The sequence below is a fragment of the Setaria italica genome, chromosome VIII (assembly GCF_000263155.2).
Source record: "Setaria italica strain Yugu1 chromosome VIII, Setaria_italica_v2.0, whole genome shotgun sequence".
NCBI lineage: Eukaryota > Viridiplantae > Streptophyta > Magnoliopsida > Poales > Poaceae > Setaria > Setaria italica.
Genome location: NC_028457.1, coordinates 4,242,263 through 4,256,318, shown reverse-complemented (window position 1 = coordinate 4,256,318; position 14,056 = coordinate 4,242,263). Strand labels below are relative to the sequence as shown.

The following is a 14,056-nucleotide window of genomic DNA, read 5'->3' as shown; positions in this document are numbered from 1 at the left end:
ATGAGTATTGTGTTAGAGGGAGACAGCAAAGATAAAAAAAATTATTACTTGTGCGTTCCATATTTATGTGAACTTTTAACAATTATGTCTCTTAAAATTGATACAACTGCAGGCAGACTGATGGACTAGTATCATCACCGGTAGTTAGAGAATCATTTTGGAGCCGGCATGTTAATCCTCCAAAACATGTTAGAAAAAAAGAGAGAAATTCTATAAACTTTCATAAAAACATCTAACTATCAGTTGGATAGACTCTAATGACCATCGGGTCTATTCTAATTTGTAAACGCATGCATACACACGTGCAGGTGTAATATAGAGAATGGACTTTTCGTCCACTGCATTAATACCGATTGGAATTGGACTTGGTACTAATGTGAGCATTAGTATCGGGTCTAGTCCTCCAGGCCCACCCCGTGACCCCGTCTAGTACTGGGTGGGAGCTCCACCCGGTACTAAAGGCCACTCATTAGTACCGAGTGGAGGCTCCACCTGGTACTAAAGGGTTCACAGGTACGTTTAATTTGCGTCTCTCCTCTCCTCTCGGGGCAGCTTATCTCTTTATCTCTTCTCTCACGGTAGCTTATCTCTTTCTCTCTTCTCTCTCACGCAGGAGGCGACGGGGGTGTGGTAGGGCGGGGTGGTGGGTGGGGGCCAGCAGCGGTGGGAAGGCGGGGGCAGCGGGGCCGGCGGTGGGGGCGGCGGCCGAGCGGGTGAGCGGGGGTGGCAGGCGGGAGGGATGGCGGGGGTGGCGGCGGGGGAAGGGGGCAGGCGAGCTAGCGGTTGAGGTCAGGGGCGGATTTCATTTTTTATCACAAGATTCTAAATTCTAACACTTATATCTCTTAAAATTACTAGGAGCAACGACTGATGTACTAGTAAAGTAAAATTTGTTAGCCGACTTACAATATGAAAACGCCACTTACTTGTGACTGAATTGAATATAATTCCTAACCATTAGAAAACATATTATGGCCCAGTTTAGCAGGGCACCAGTTCCGACTTCTCCTGCGACTTCAGCTGAAGCTCTACCAAACAGTTTGGTCAAAAACGGCTCCACCCCTGAAGCACTAGAGAAGCCGAAGCTATTTTATATGGAGAAACTGGAGAGAAAAAAAATAGCTCCTCCGGCGAGCTGCAGCTGTAGCCCTACCAAACCGGCATGTTAGCACAGCTGGTGGTCGCCGGAGAAGAAGGGTTCGACAAGTTGGTGGTCGCCTCTGATTGCCTATCGTTGGTGCAGCGTATCATTTACTCTGATGTTGATCGCAGCCAAGTTGGGGTGGTGGTGCAAGACATTAAGGCTGTTTCTGCTACTTTAATTTTGCTTCAGTGTCTTTTATCCACGTTTATCATCATAGTAATGTTGCGGCTCACACTTTAGCTCGCTATGCGGAGCAGTTTATTTCTGTAATATTTAGAAACTCTATCCCGAATTGCATCCGGCAGATAAAGTGTAATGATTTGTCATGATCGTGTCACCTGTCTTCGCATACTCCTAACCCCCAAACATTGTTAGGCGAGGCATTGCCATTCGCTTGTTCAAGCAAGTCCCAAATTATTTTCGCCTTGCCCTCACATTTCTCCTATCGCTTCGCTTCGAGCCCTCATATCTCTGCACCTGTGGTGCCAAACTGCCAATCCAAGACAGGATGGTGTGGGTGACAATAACAGCTGCAAGACAGTAGCGTGCCAAACTGCCAATCCAAGACAAAAACAGCTGCAGCCAGCAAGCAGTACAGTTACAGCCAGAAACTAAAGCTTACGAGTACATGGATATGGGCAGCCGTTCGGCTGGCCTGCAGATCCAGCAGCTTGGCTGTTTTGGGCGTGCAGCTGCAGCATAAGCGCTGCAAAAAATCAGAAGCGAACAGATGATGATTTGGTTTTCTTCCAAGTAGACATGGAGGCACTACAGATGATGAGTTCGTCGTTGGGCGCCATGGGTCCCCTTCTTGGGAAGCTCCATACACTGCTTTTCTCCCCGGAGCATGAGCTGCCCGGATCACTGATGAAGGACGGGATCCTGCATCTGAAACAAGATCTAGAAGAACTAAATAGCTTCATGGTGGATCTGTCAGGGTTGGGACGTCCCAACGCCATGGTCAAGCGCTGGATGAATGAGGTGCGCGAACTGTCCTACGACATGGAGGATTTCATTGACAGTGTGACTAGCTCCAACATGATGGCTAGCCGCGAGACGAACAAAGAGATTCTCTCTGTGGTCAAACAATTCAGGAATCTCATTAAGCAGGCCCGTGAACGGCATCAGAGGTACGAGCTTTCGCGTTGGCCATCCAATCCTTATCCTAGCTGTATGAACAGTAGGGTCAATGGGACAGAGCTATTTGGTATCAGTGAATCGAAGGGCGAACTCGTCAAGTGGCTCAAGCCGCTCTTCAGTAACGTCGATGAGGACAGAGGGCGGCTGAAAGTAGCATCCATTCTTGGACCTGCTGGTGTTGGTAAGAGTACGCTTGCCCAAGAAGTGTACCGTGAAATTGGAGCGCAGTTCGAGCGTCGAGCCTTTGTGCGGGCGTCAAGGGTGCCTGATGCAAGGAGGCTTCTCCGGAGCATGATCACTCAAGTCCGGCGCCACGAACGACCCCCTTGTGGTCTCCCCGTGCAAGAGCTCGTTGACAACCTTAGAAGACATCTTCAGCAGAAGAGGTATGCATCAATACATTCAGATGCTTAGTCAATTGAGATGAATTTGTTTAGTGCCCCAAGGTCAATTGCTTCGTATTGGTGTTCAAATACAATCAGTTTAAAGCAATTGGCTCTGGGTCACTAAACATTTATACGATGAATTTAGGCATCAATAGCAATCAATTGGCTCTGGGTCACAAAACAGATTGATCTCTATATATTCACTAGACTTGTGTACAGAACTCTAAGGTTCAGATCATTTTACTCTAGTCGTAATAGCAGCGTAGGAAATTCTGGCAGCAGAAAGATGAATACAAGGTGAAGAAAAAAGAACATAGATCTGACTATTGATGTGAAACGTATGTTTTTTCTTCTAACAAACTTCGTGCATCAAAGGAAATGTATAAAGCGTCTTACAGTGCCCCATTTGTTTGGACTTGAGAACCTAATGGTTTGAGCCTAATCAGCATCGGAGCATACAAATTATGCATCCAAGTTTGTCAGACCAAAAGGTAGTGATTCTAGCGAATAACGTATTACTATAACAGAAGGGAACCAATGCAAGCCATCATCTTTATGTTTCATAGTTTTGGCCATGCTTTATTGTGGTATTTTTGAACTTGTGTATATTGATCCTGGCCAACATAACTCTTATATTTGGATTATCGGCAGGTATTTCATTGTTATTGATGGTTTATGTGAAACGACATCTTGGGATATTATTAGGAATGCTTTTCCGGAGGGTGCTCATTGTAGTAGAGTATTAATAACAACAGATATTGAGGAGGTTGCCCTGGAGTGCTGTGATTACCAATCTAATGCAAGTGTTACTTCGGCACCTGATTTCATGTTGGATTCAGACTCCCATTTTCATGCCCAAGTAGGTATTTTTAAGATGGAGCCGCTGAGCACAGATCACTCCATGGAATTGTTCTGCAACAGAGTGTTTGGCTCGAATCCTCAATTCTGTGAACAACTGAAGAAATATTCAGAAGAAATTATAAGAAAATGCAGTGGTCTCCCACTAGCAACAATTATCATAGCTAGCGTTTTTGCAGGTCAAACAGACAACTCAGAGCTCTGGCACCATATTAAAGAATATTTATCTTCCAGAAATAATCTTTCTTCAGAAGACTTGCTAAGAGAAATAATTGTCCTGAGCTATTACAGTCTTTCTCAACACTTGAAGACATGCCTACTATATTTTAGTTTGTATCCAGAAGGGTATACATTCTTGAAGAGTGATTTGGTGAAGCAGTGGACTGCCGAAGGTTTTATCCAGAAGGATAAAAGTGCCAACGAAATTGCAGAGTGCTATTTTGATGAGCTTGTCAGCAGGGGACTTGTACAGACTAATCATATCAATCTTGCAGATGAAGTGATGTTCTATACAGTACACTCCACTGTATTCGAAGTTATAAGGCGCAAGTCCGTAGAAGAGAATTTCACCACGGTAATAGACTACTCTGAAACTATTCCAAAGCTATCTGCAAAGGTCCGTCGACTGTCTCTCAGCTTCAGCAATGCTAAATATGCAACCAAGCCCGAAGGCTTCACACCGTTGCCAGCTCGATCACTCACCTTTTATGGATTAGTTGAGTGTCTACCTTCCATTATGGAGTTTAAGCTACTTCGAGTTTTAATCCTTGAATTTTGGGGTGATCGAGAAGTATTCGACCTAAGTGGAATCAACATATTGTTGCAGCTGAGGTACATTAAGATTACAACTGATAGCATTATAAAGCTACCAGTCAAGATGCAAGGACTCACATACTTGGAAACACTGGAAATATTTGCAAGAGTATTGACTGTTCCATCGGATATTGTTCTTCTTCCGAAACTGTTGCACCTCCACCTTCAAGGTGATATAAAGCTGCCCGATTATGTGGGGCAACTGAGGTCCCTACGTGCATTGCAGTCTTTTGACCTGAGCAGCAACTCTGAAGACAATGTACAGAGCCTTGGTGAGATGACGAACCTGCATGACCTTCATATCTCCTGTTCTACAGCAGTGCCTGACCGTCTAGAGAGAAACTTTATAGCTCTGGCCTCTTCCATTGGGAAACTTGACAACCTAAAATCTCTTACTCTTGCTCCAGATGTTTCATGCAGAAGCATCATTTACACAGACTGCTCTAGTATAGTATCTGCTCCACCCGTTTCTCTTGAAAAACTCGAGTTGTTGCCGCCCATTTGCATCTTTTCAAGACTTCCTCAATGGATTGGACAGCTCCAAAAGTTATGCATCCTGAAAATTGTTGTTAGGGAACTGAACATGGATGACGTTAACAGAATTTCCGGATTACAGGAGCTCACTCTTCTTCAGTTGTATGTCAGGCAACCAAGTGCACAAAGCATTGTCTTCAACAGCGCATCATTCCCAACTCTAAAGTATCTCAAATTTAGCTGTGGGGTTCTGCGCCTTGCCTTTCAGGCCGGAGCAATTCCAAACCTTCGGAGGCTCAAACTAGAATTCAATGTCCACAGTGGAGAGCAGTACAGTGATATGATTTCCGGCATTGAGCACTTGTTAAACCTCCAAGAAATCGCTGTACGAATTGGGTCAGCTCCTGGTGCAGAGGATTCCGATAGGACAGCCGTGGAATCTGTATTCCGGAACACCACTAGCAAGCATTCAAGGCATCTGAGCATCAGCATACGAATGGCTGACTCCATTGACGAAGTGTACGTGCCTATATTTTCCTAAAAGAAACTCTAAAGTCTTATAAAAAATAATAATTACTGTTATTGCTTGTGGACAGGATCACAATTACTTGAAAATCAGACAAATAATATTGTAATTATAAATAGTCATTTTCAACCGATGGCAGTTGATTGTAACTCATATAGTGAGTAGGATCATAACTTGTAATGACTGCAATCACGTCTTGTAGTGAACTGACCATAACAGGTAGCAATTCATGGTGATAGTAATTGTAACTCGTAGTTACTACAATTATAACTGTAGAACAGTTGTGACTTGTAGTGACTACACGATCACAACTCAAATTACCTTATTGTATTCAATCATAACTATAAAATTGTAAGAGAAATATAAATTTTGAAAACTTCATCCAAATATGACCTTCATGGATCTCATTTTGCTAATAACATTATTTAGCAATGGTATTCTTCAAACGGATCAGAAATTGAACCTACGGTTCAAGATATATTCCATTTTAAATATGGAAATTAAATAATGATTTGCTCCTGTATGACTCTTGGGCTGTTCAGATGGTGTGGGCAACATGATACATGCTAATTGTCTGTCTTGTTCATTTGGATGCATATAGAAGGTGGGAAAGCTTTTAGGGGCATGCGCGCAAGCCGGCATAGCCCAAGTTTGCTCTGCGCACATATGCATCTTTGTCTCATCATTCCTGTAGCTACTCCCACGCACCTTTAACAGACCATCATGCATATATCCACATACTCATGTATCGCTTTGAACATGGTCAAAAGCCAAATGCACGGAAAATTTTCAAGGGAATCCAACCAAGTCCACATACTCTATGTATTGTCACATACTCAATGTACATACCCTACCAGATGGTATAGTATGATCACATAATCCAAGTACATACTCTCTGTCGGGTGAGATACGCATGGGAGAACCTTCCCAGGCAGTAAAAACAACTTTGTGGAAAAGAATCTATACATGGTTAGACTAGTATATATATATATGAAAAGATATTACTCCAGAAGGTACTACGCAATTGATCACTTGCAGTTTTGACAATGAGGAGATATTGGATATTATGTAGTGGAAGTAGATGTGTTTTCCTACAAACACTTCAAGCGGCAGAGCTTGACTTCAAAATAAGTGGTGGCACCAACACCAAACATAGAATGAATGGCATTAGAAAGAGGTGGCCACTTCAAGTATAACTAGTTATTAGAGCACCCACGATATTCATGGGGCCATGGCTAGTTATACTAAAGTAAATGTTGCAATCAAGCTAGTTATACTACAGTAAATGAGGTGGATCTCTGACAGAATTTCTAGAATCTTTCTCCTATTTTTGACATATTAATTGGGAATTTCAACCTGTCCAAGAGAACAGATTCTTTTAGTCTTAGGCTTTATTTATATTTATAAAAAACAATGTTGTCAATTACTAGCCAAAGTCATAATTCAGAATTGCTTACTCAACAACTCCAAACAGAAATGGATGGTGAGTATAGTTGCATACTTGCATTATGACACATATTGTTAACCAGACATGTCTATACATAGGGGACTGTATCCTTGTATTGATTCAAAGGCAGTACAAGTGTGAGGCAAATCAATATTAAAAAAATAGTTCTAATAATAGATTTGCGCACAATCTAGATTATAGTATATGTTTCAATTCAAATACTGAAGTAGACAATAGATGCCATATGGCTATCTCGACTTGTTTTAACTGAATGGTTGTTATTTTCTCAGGATTCCCCAATTTTCTGATCCGGCAGCAAGTTCGTCTCGTTTAGGTACTTCTATTTCATTTCACATAAAAGCTAACATATCTTTTAGTAGGACAATTTATTTGACAGACCAGGTAAGTATTAGAAATTAACCAGTCATTAAACAAAAACTAGCCCAATAGACGACACAATTGTGCCCTAGATTTTAAAATATATATTGTTGCATTCTCTATGTGCATGTCTCAATGATGTATTTTGTTAAAATAGAATTGTATGTCTATGATTAAAAACAAAGATGTATTTACATTTACACAGTTATGCCTATGTTTTACACCCTTTGTCATATTTCAACACCTCTGTATGTTCTTTATTTATTATATTGTTGGTGGCCCTATAACACTTTATTATGGCCAAGTTGATGAAGCCCTAGGATGTTGTCTTGTGCACATTTAAAAGAGTACAGTAGGATTTTGCATAATATTTGATTTTACATCCATAGACATTTTACCCAATGACAAACACAAATTTAAACAATATGCACTTTTCCCCAACGGAAGGAATGGTGTCCAAATTTTGTTGTGGGTAGTGCATACATGGTCCACTCCAGTTAAGTGTGGAGCTAATTGTTGTTTTTCACAATCTATGATTTTATCTGAAGAACAAATAAATTTCCTATTTACTCTTTATTTTTGCAGATGACCTACTGCATAAGCCTTCTACTGTGGCTGATGTGACCAGTCAATCGAATGAGATAGAGCTGGCTGAGGTTGTGTCCGTTCACATGACAACAAGTGATCCAAACATACAAACAGACCAGGTACATTTGACAATCCATAGAAGTTACATTAAAAATAAAAAAGAATAGAATACATATATGCTGGCTTGATCCTGATCCAACACTCTGAGAACTGAGCTGAGGCTCGAGTGGCTTGCGGGGGCAGTGGCCAAGCAGCTGGCGTGGGTCAGATTCCTGGAATCGAACTCGCATCTCTCACCAAGACTTGCTCCCATTAATAATTTTGTGGCCTCTAATGCGTGGTGACACAATGGGACTACGAAGTCCCGTCGTGTACGAAACCAGTGTTGGTCTCGTCGATCTCTCTAGGGATGCGATCTTCGACGCTGGGTGGGTGTAGTTGTAGGTCTTGATGTATGCCTGGGGTGTGAGTGAGGTGTGAATGTGAAGGGTTTAGTGTGTGTGCATATGATGAGACACTGCAGCTGTACCTAATAGAGAGGCGTTAAAAAAAATCCGACGAGCTCTCTAGGAAATGAAAAAGACATTAAACTGAATGAGATTTTCGAAATCACTGATCCACGGACCATGCATGGAAACCCGCTAAATCATTAATCAATAGACACCATGTAGAGACTGTAGAGTAGTATACCACTAACCTGCTTGCCACCCACCATCATTTTCTGTAATTTCAAATAATTCCTTTTGAGGTTTTAAGGGTTTGAAAGCTGCTAAATATTTTAAATTGGTGTCATGGATTATGAAAGATTTTAAATCTTGTATGAAAACTCATAAATCGTAAATCCAACATAGATTCTTTGGTTGAAAGCTCATGGATTTCAAATACAAAGTGTTGGGATCTCATTTTAGAAGCATCTGAGTCTGAATTAGGAAACACTTGGAGTCTTATATTGAAAGTTCTGAATTAAAGTTTTTAAATATCATTTGAATGTTGCACAGTTTTAATGCTTTTGAGAGTATTTTAAAAGTTCCCTTTAATGATTTTTTGAATAGGTCTAGATATGCTAAAGAATTGTCCACTACATATTCAAGTATAGTGGATGCTCCGCTATTTAGAACGCCTCGTGGACCTTTTTAAATTGTTTCTGGCTAATCGGCATTCAATGCATTGCACCGTGCCAATAGCTAGCTCCTTACTAGGACCAATTTTGTAACTACACTGTGCTATTTTGATAGTTCCTCGTTGCTTTTTGAGTGGCTGACGTATTTTTCATGTAGCCGGCAATATATATTGTAATTTGTACATTACTGCAAAAACAATTTGTTCAAGTGCCCCAGTTTTTGCGTGATAGTAGTCGAAATTGATTAACATGTTCTGAGCCTTCATATATGTATTCCTCATTGCCAGCCAATAGCAACAAGCACATTTCCTCGCCAAACACCTCCAGAAGCATCTGAGTCCGTCGCTCATAACTTGCTGGTGGTGGCGGGAAAGTCACCAACCAGGAAACCCTCAAAGAGCTGCGGCCAGATCGCCAGCAGTATCAAACGAGGTACGTACGCTCCTGTTGGTCAAAAAATTGTATATCCTGCTTAGATCATTTTTTGCAAATAGATATCATCTGAGTTGTACAAACATAATGCTTTCCACCAAATATCTTATTGAGAACACAATATAATGGGCAAAGGCCGATGTGCAGATCACATTCCTGGTAGAGTTTTTTTTTGGTTGAAAATTTCTTCTTAGAAGCTTGTTGCGGCTTCTTTTTTTTAAAAAAAGGGCAGGAGCACTGCCTAATCATTTAAGGAGAAGAAGCATTACAGGTCTTACATTGAGTTCTACTATTACATAAAATGGATAACTCATTCTCAGGAAAAGAAAACTACTAAGCATGATAAATAAACAACACTACGATACACTCGGTCCTCCGACCGCTTGCTGCCTAACACCGATCTCCTCCTTGATGAGCCAGAACACCTGCAGTGCGTTCAGCGCCTTTCCTTCAAAGGTTCTTCTATTTCTCTCTTTCCATATGTTCCATGATGCATACATGAGCAGTGCTGCAACATTCCTTCTCTGTTCTTTTGGTGACGGACTAAGAGAATTCTGCCACGAATTCATGTGCACCCGAACCTCCCTTGCAAAAACACAATGCAGGCACAGATGAACTGCCCTTTCCTGCTCCTGATCACATAGGGAACACACTGGATTGCAACTTTTCAAGGCCAATTCCTGGCTGCCAACTTGTTGCTGTAAGATTTTGCTCTGCACCAAGAGCCATGCGAAGAACTTGTGCTTGCCTTCCGGCATGTGCCTCCAGATGGAACTACTACTGAAAGTGCTATAGGACCCTGTGAATTGCACCAGATAAGCTGACCGTGATGTGTATGCACCATCGGCGGTCCATCTCCATGTGATTGCATCAGGCCGATCAGCAAATGGAATGTTCTGAACCAGATCCCACAACACAATAAATTCTGCCATCTCCTCAACTGTGGTCATTCGCCATAATCCACGTGTCCAACTGTGATTGTTTAGTTCCTCTTTCACCTTTCTGTTCTTGTGCCAGCCAACTTGAAGAGCCTCGGCTTGATGTCCATCGGTGCTCGCCCCTGTTGCGGCTTGTGGGCTTGGTTTCGGTGTTCCTCTATGGCCCTGCTAGTCCGCTCAGCCGAGGTTCATGTGCGATCGCGCACGTGGCCTGTTCGAATCAGCCAAAATAAGCAGCAGTGGCTGTTCAGCTAACGTTTTTTTTTAACTTCTCTCTATTTTTACTGTTCAAATAAGCGGCTGCAGCTTATTTGAAGCTCAACCGAACACCCCCGCAGAGTGTGGTTATTCTCCGGCTGTGGTTTGTTTGCTTCCCTACTTCGGTTTTCTTCGATTTTGGATCTACCGATGTGCAAGCTTGCGGTTTTTCTCGGTTGTACACGGTTTCGGACCCAGCATCCGATTTTACGCGGGTTTTGATTTTGACGTACCATGGAAACACTATTTTGCTATAGTAATATATAAATATAGGTATAATAAAGATAAAGATTTAATAATCCCAGTTGATCTATTGAATTCTTTGCTAATGGTCCCTTTTTTTTTCAGAAACGGCTTGCTGCTTTATGTTTGGGAAGAAAGCGAAACAAGCTGTTGAACACGATGATGGTTAGCAACTTTTGCATATATTACCATGGCTATACATACATTTGATCTTGATGCGATTTTCCATTCTTACATGTGCTCGCTTTGTTGTTCCAGATGTACATAGCATCAAAGTATTTTCTTACAGTGAGTTGAGAAAGGCTACACAAGATTTCAGTGGTGCAAATAAGATTGGCGAGGGTGCTTTTGGTTCTGTCTTCAGGGTAAATATGCACAACAGTTTTCAGCATCTCATCAGGTGTCTTGTGCAGATATTATGAAAATCCTTGGCTTACGTTTCGATTTTGGTTGATCAGGGAGTGCTTAAAGATGGGACAGTAGTTGCAGTAAAAGTTCTATCTGCTACTTCAAGGCAAGGTATCCGGGATTTTTTGAGTGAACTTACAACAATATCTAACATCAAGCATAAAAATTTGGTCACTATTGTCGGTTGCTGCACCGAAGGCTCTCCCGGAATCCTTGGCTCTCACAGAATCCTTGTTTACAATTACCTTGAGAACAACAGTCTTGCACAGACATTGCTAGGTGACAAATTGTTCTGCCTAATGCCTGCTCCTATTGTTAATATATATCTTCGTAAGTTTCATACTTACAGATGTTTTAGCTATGCCATTGCAGGAGCAAAATACAGTAACATTCGGTTCAACTGGTGTGCTCGTGTCAGCATTTCTGTGGGTGTTGCCCGTGGACTTGCATTTCTCCATGAGGAAATCCGACCTCCCATTATCCACCGGGACATAAAGGCAAGCAACATTCTTCTCGACAAGGATCTCACCCCAAAAATTTCTGATTTTGGGTTAGCGATGCTCCTGCCACCCAATGCAACTTATGTGAGCGACCGAGTTGCAGGAACATTGTAAGCATACCCCTAAATCCTGGTTATGCAGCTTCTTTCACATAATTTGCTTCAGTTATGACCTCTAATCCTATTTATGCGTAGAGGGTACTTGGCTCCTGAATATGCCATCCGAGGTCAAGTGACAAAGAAGTCCGACATCTATAGTTATGGAGTTCTTCTTTTAGAAATTGTTAGTGGCAGACACAATACCAACACAAGATTGCCTTCTGAAGATCGATTCCTCCTTGAGAGGGTAAGCCCTTCTTGCCACATGACATAACCGATAAATAAACCGGCATTAGCAAATTTGGTCAATTTTGCCTCGTGGCATATAAATCAGTGTGTCCTGAACCATGCAATAAACATCACTGAACTTGACAAGTATGCTGATGCTCTTGCAGACATGGGGACTCTACGAGGAAGGACGCTTGGAGGAGATCATCGATACCAGCATGGGCGACGACGTAGACGTCGAGGAGGCATGCCGGTTCTTGAAGATTGGCCTGCTATGCACACAGGAGGCGATGGCTCGTCGTCCCAACATGACCAATGTGGTCCAGATGCTCACAGGGGAGAAGAGAATCCCCGTAGACAAGATCTTTAGGCCTGCCATGATCACCGACTTTGTGGATCTCAAGGTCAGCAGCAGCACCACGACGAAATCGTCGTTCACCACCACAGAACCATTCTCGTCCGGAACGCCCACGCAATCATCATCCGTGTGAAAGCGTGGATGTCAGAAATGTCTTTTTTTTTGCAGTTTGCATGTGAGTTTTTATAGGTGGGCCGGATTACATGCAATTTTTGAAGAGTTTCTTGTTTGATTTCCTGTGAGGAAATATTTTTTTTTAAGAAAAAGAACCAGGTAGGAGAGCTGCTGATTATATTAAAAAGAAGAAAAGTCCATACTGGGTACAACAACAAAGCAACAATGGTAACTCCCAACGGATCGTGCCGAACTCAACTCAAAACAAAACAAACTCTGTGGTCGGTCGGATTGAGGTATCGACACAAGCCGCACAACGCTAATGCTTGAGCATCAACCACCATGCCACACCACCACAACCTGGGAGAAAAGGCCGACAAGTAGTCCTCATCGCAAGCGCCGTCGTCCCCAACGATGTCCCATGCTGAACCAGTTGTTGCCACGCAGGACTGGCCGCCTTAGTCCGCTGCAAGCCGGTAGCTACCACGACTCCACCATGCCGCCGTCATCCTCAAGTCACGCACACACGGTCGTTGATCTCCCAATCCACGGCTTTGCGTCAGCAGAAGTCAAAAGAGGAGCACACTACTCCACACCGAAAAGGCCATCGCTATGAAGGACCCAACACCGAAGCACCACTGCAACACCGTACACACCAAACGACCAAAACACAACACCGGATCCTGGCCCTTCAAGGCAACTCAAACGCGTGGGGCCTCGCCACATCCACCGCCGCACACCACTCCTCGGACATATCACCTTAAAGTGAATGAGGGCATCACCACTTCCACCACTGGACTCCACGTCAAGGATTCGGACTTTCTTTGCCGCCGGGGGTGACATGGTGCCACCGAGCTGCTTGAAAAACTTCACCTCCATCTTGTCGCTGCTGGAATCTCAGTTGCACCACGTGCACAGACACAAAGCTTCCAGAGATAATGGTTCATCACCTTGGCGACACGTATCAAACGTCGACCAGAGGAGGGGTGTGCTAAAACACAAAAACAATGCCTCCAAGGAGGGGAACGGCGCCCAAAGGTGTCGCCGTTGTCGTAATCGGTAAAACCGATCCAGGCTTTTGCCAGCGTTTGCGCACAACCCACCTCACACATAGTCGAACGCTGACAGCAACGCCACTCCACCACCGACGTAGATCCTCCTCATCGTGGGTCGTTGTGAGGACCCACACCGCGCACCACCGCACAGCACTGGGCGCCACCGATGAGGCGTTGCCAAGCCCACCGCTACCACGCCTCTCGCGGCCGGCGTGCCGCCGCAGGCCCGCAGTCTTCCCACTTTGAGCTGCCGCCGCCGAGCCTCGCAGCACCTTGCGAAGGGCCTTGAGCGACGCTGTCGAGGCCCACGCTGCTGCACTGCGCCGACACACAAAGGGCCCCGAGCGGCCATCGAAGAGCCCCACGGCACTGCATGAAGGGCCCTGAGTGGCCGCTGCCACGCCAAGGCCACAAGGCACACCGAGCAGCCTGAGGGTCTTCACCTGCGCTGCCACCCAGAGGGCCTAGAGCAGCCGCCGTCCAAGCTGGGCAGCACGCCGCCTCGCAGGCAAGTGTAGCATAAGCGGAATAGGATCCGCACAGGGATGCC

The 14,056-nt window shown here is 43.8% G+C and overlaps 1 protein-coding gene across 2 annotated transcripts; it reads left to right on the top strand.

The window, feature by feature from the left end:
- The first annotated feature begins 1,661 nt into the window (after positions 1-1,661).
- Positions 1,662-12,603, top strand: LOC101764823 (putative disease resistance RPP13-like protein 2). Of its 2 annotated transcripts, XM_004978752.3 has the most exons (11): positions 1,674-2,670; positions 3,322-5,334; positions 7,079-7,122; positions 7,752-7,873; positions 9,162-9,306; positions 10,851-10,910; positions 11,004-11,110; positions 11,204-11,432; positions 11,526-11,763; positions 11,848-11,998; positions 12,147-12,603. In XM_004978752.3, exons 1-11 carry the CDS (start codon positions 1,904-1,906, stop codon positions 12,468-12,470), a joined length of 4,200 nt encoding a protein of 1,399 aa, XP_004978809.1. In that variant the 5' UTR covers positions 1,674-1,903; the 3' UTR covers positions 12,471-12,603. The 2 variants fall into 2 exon arrangements, 1 of the variants encoding a protein (XP_004978809.1); XR_002678849.1 differs by lacking the exon at positions 12,147-12,603 and having other exon boundaries at positions 1,662-2,670; positions 11,512-11,763; positions 11,848-11,989.
- The last annotated feature ends 1,453 nt before the right edge of the window (positions 12,604-14,056 follow it).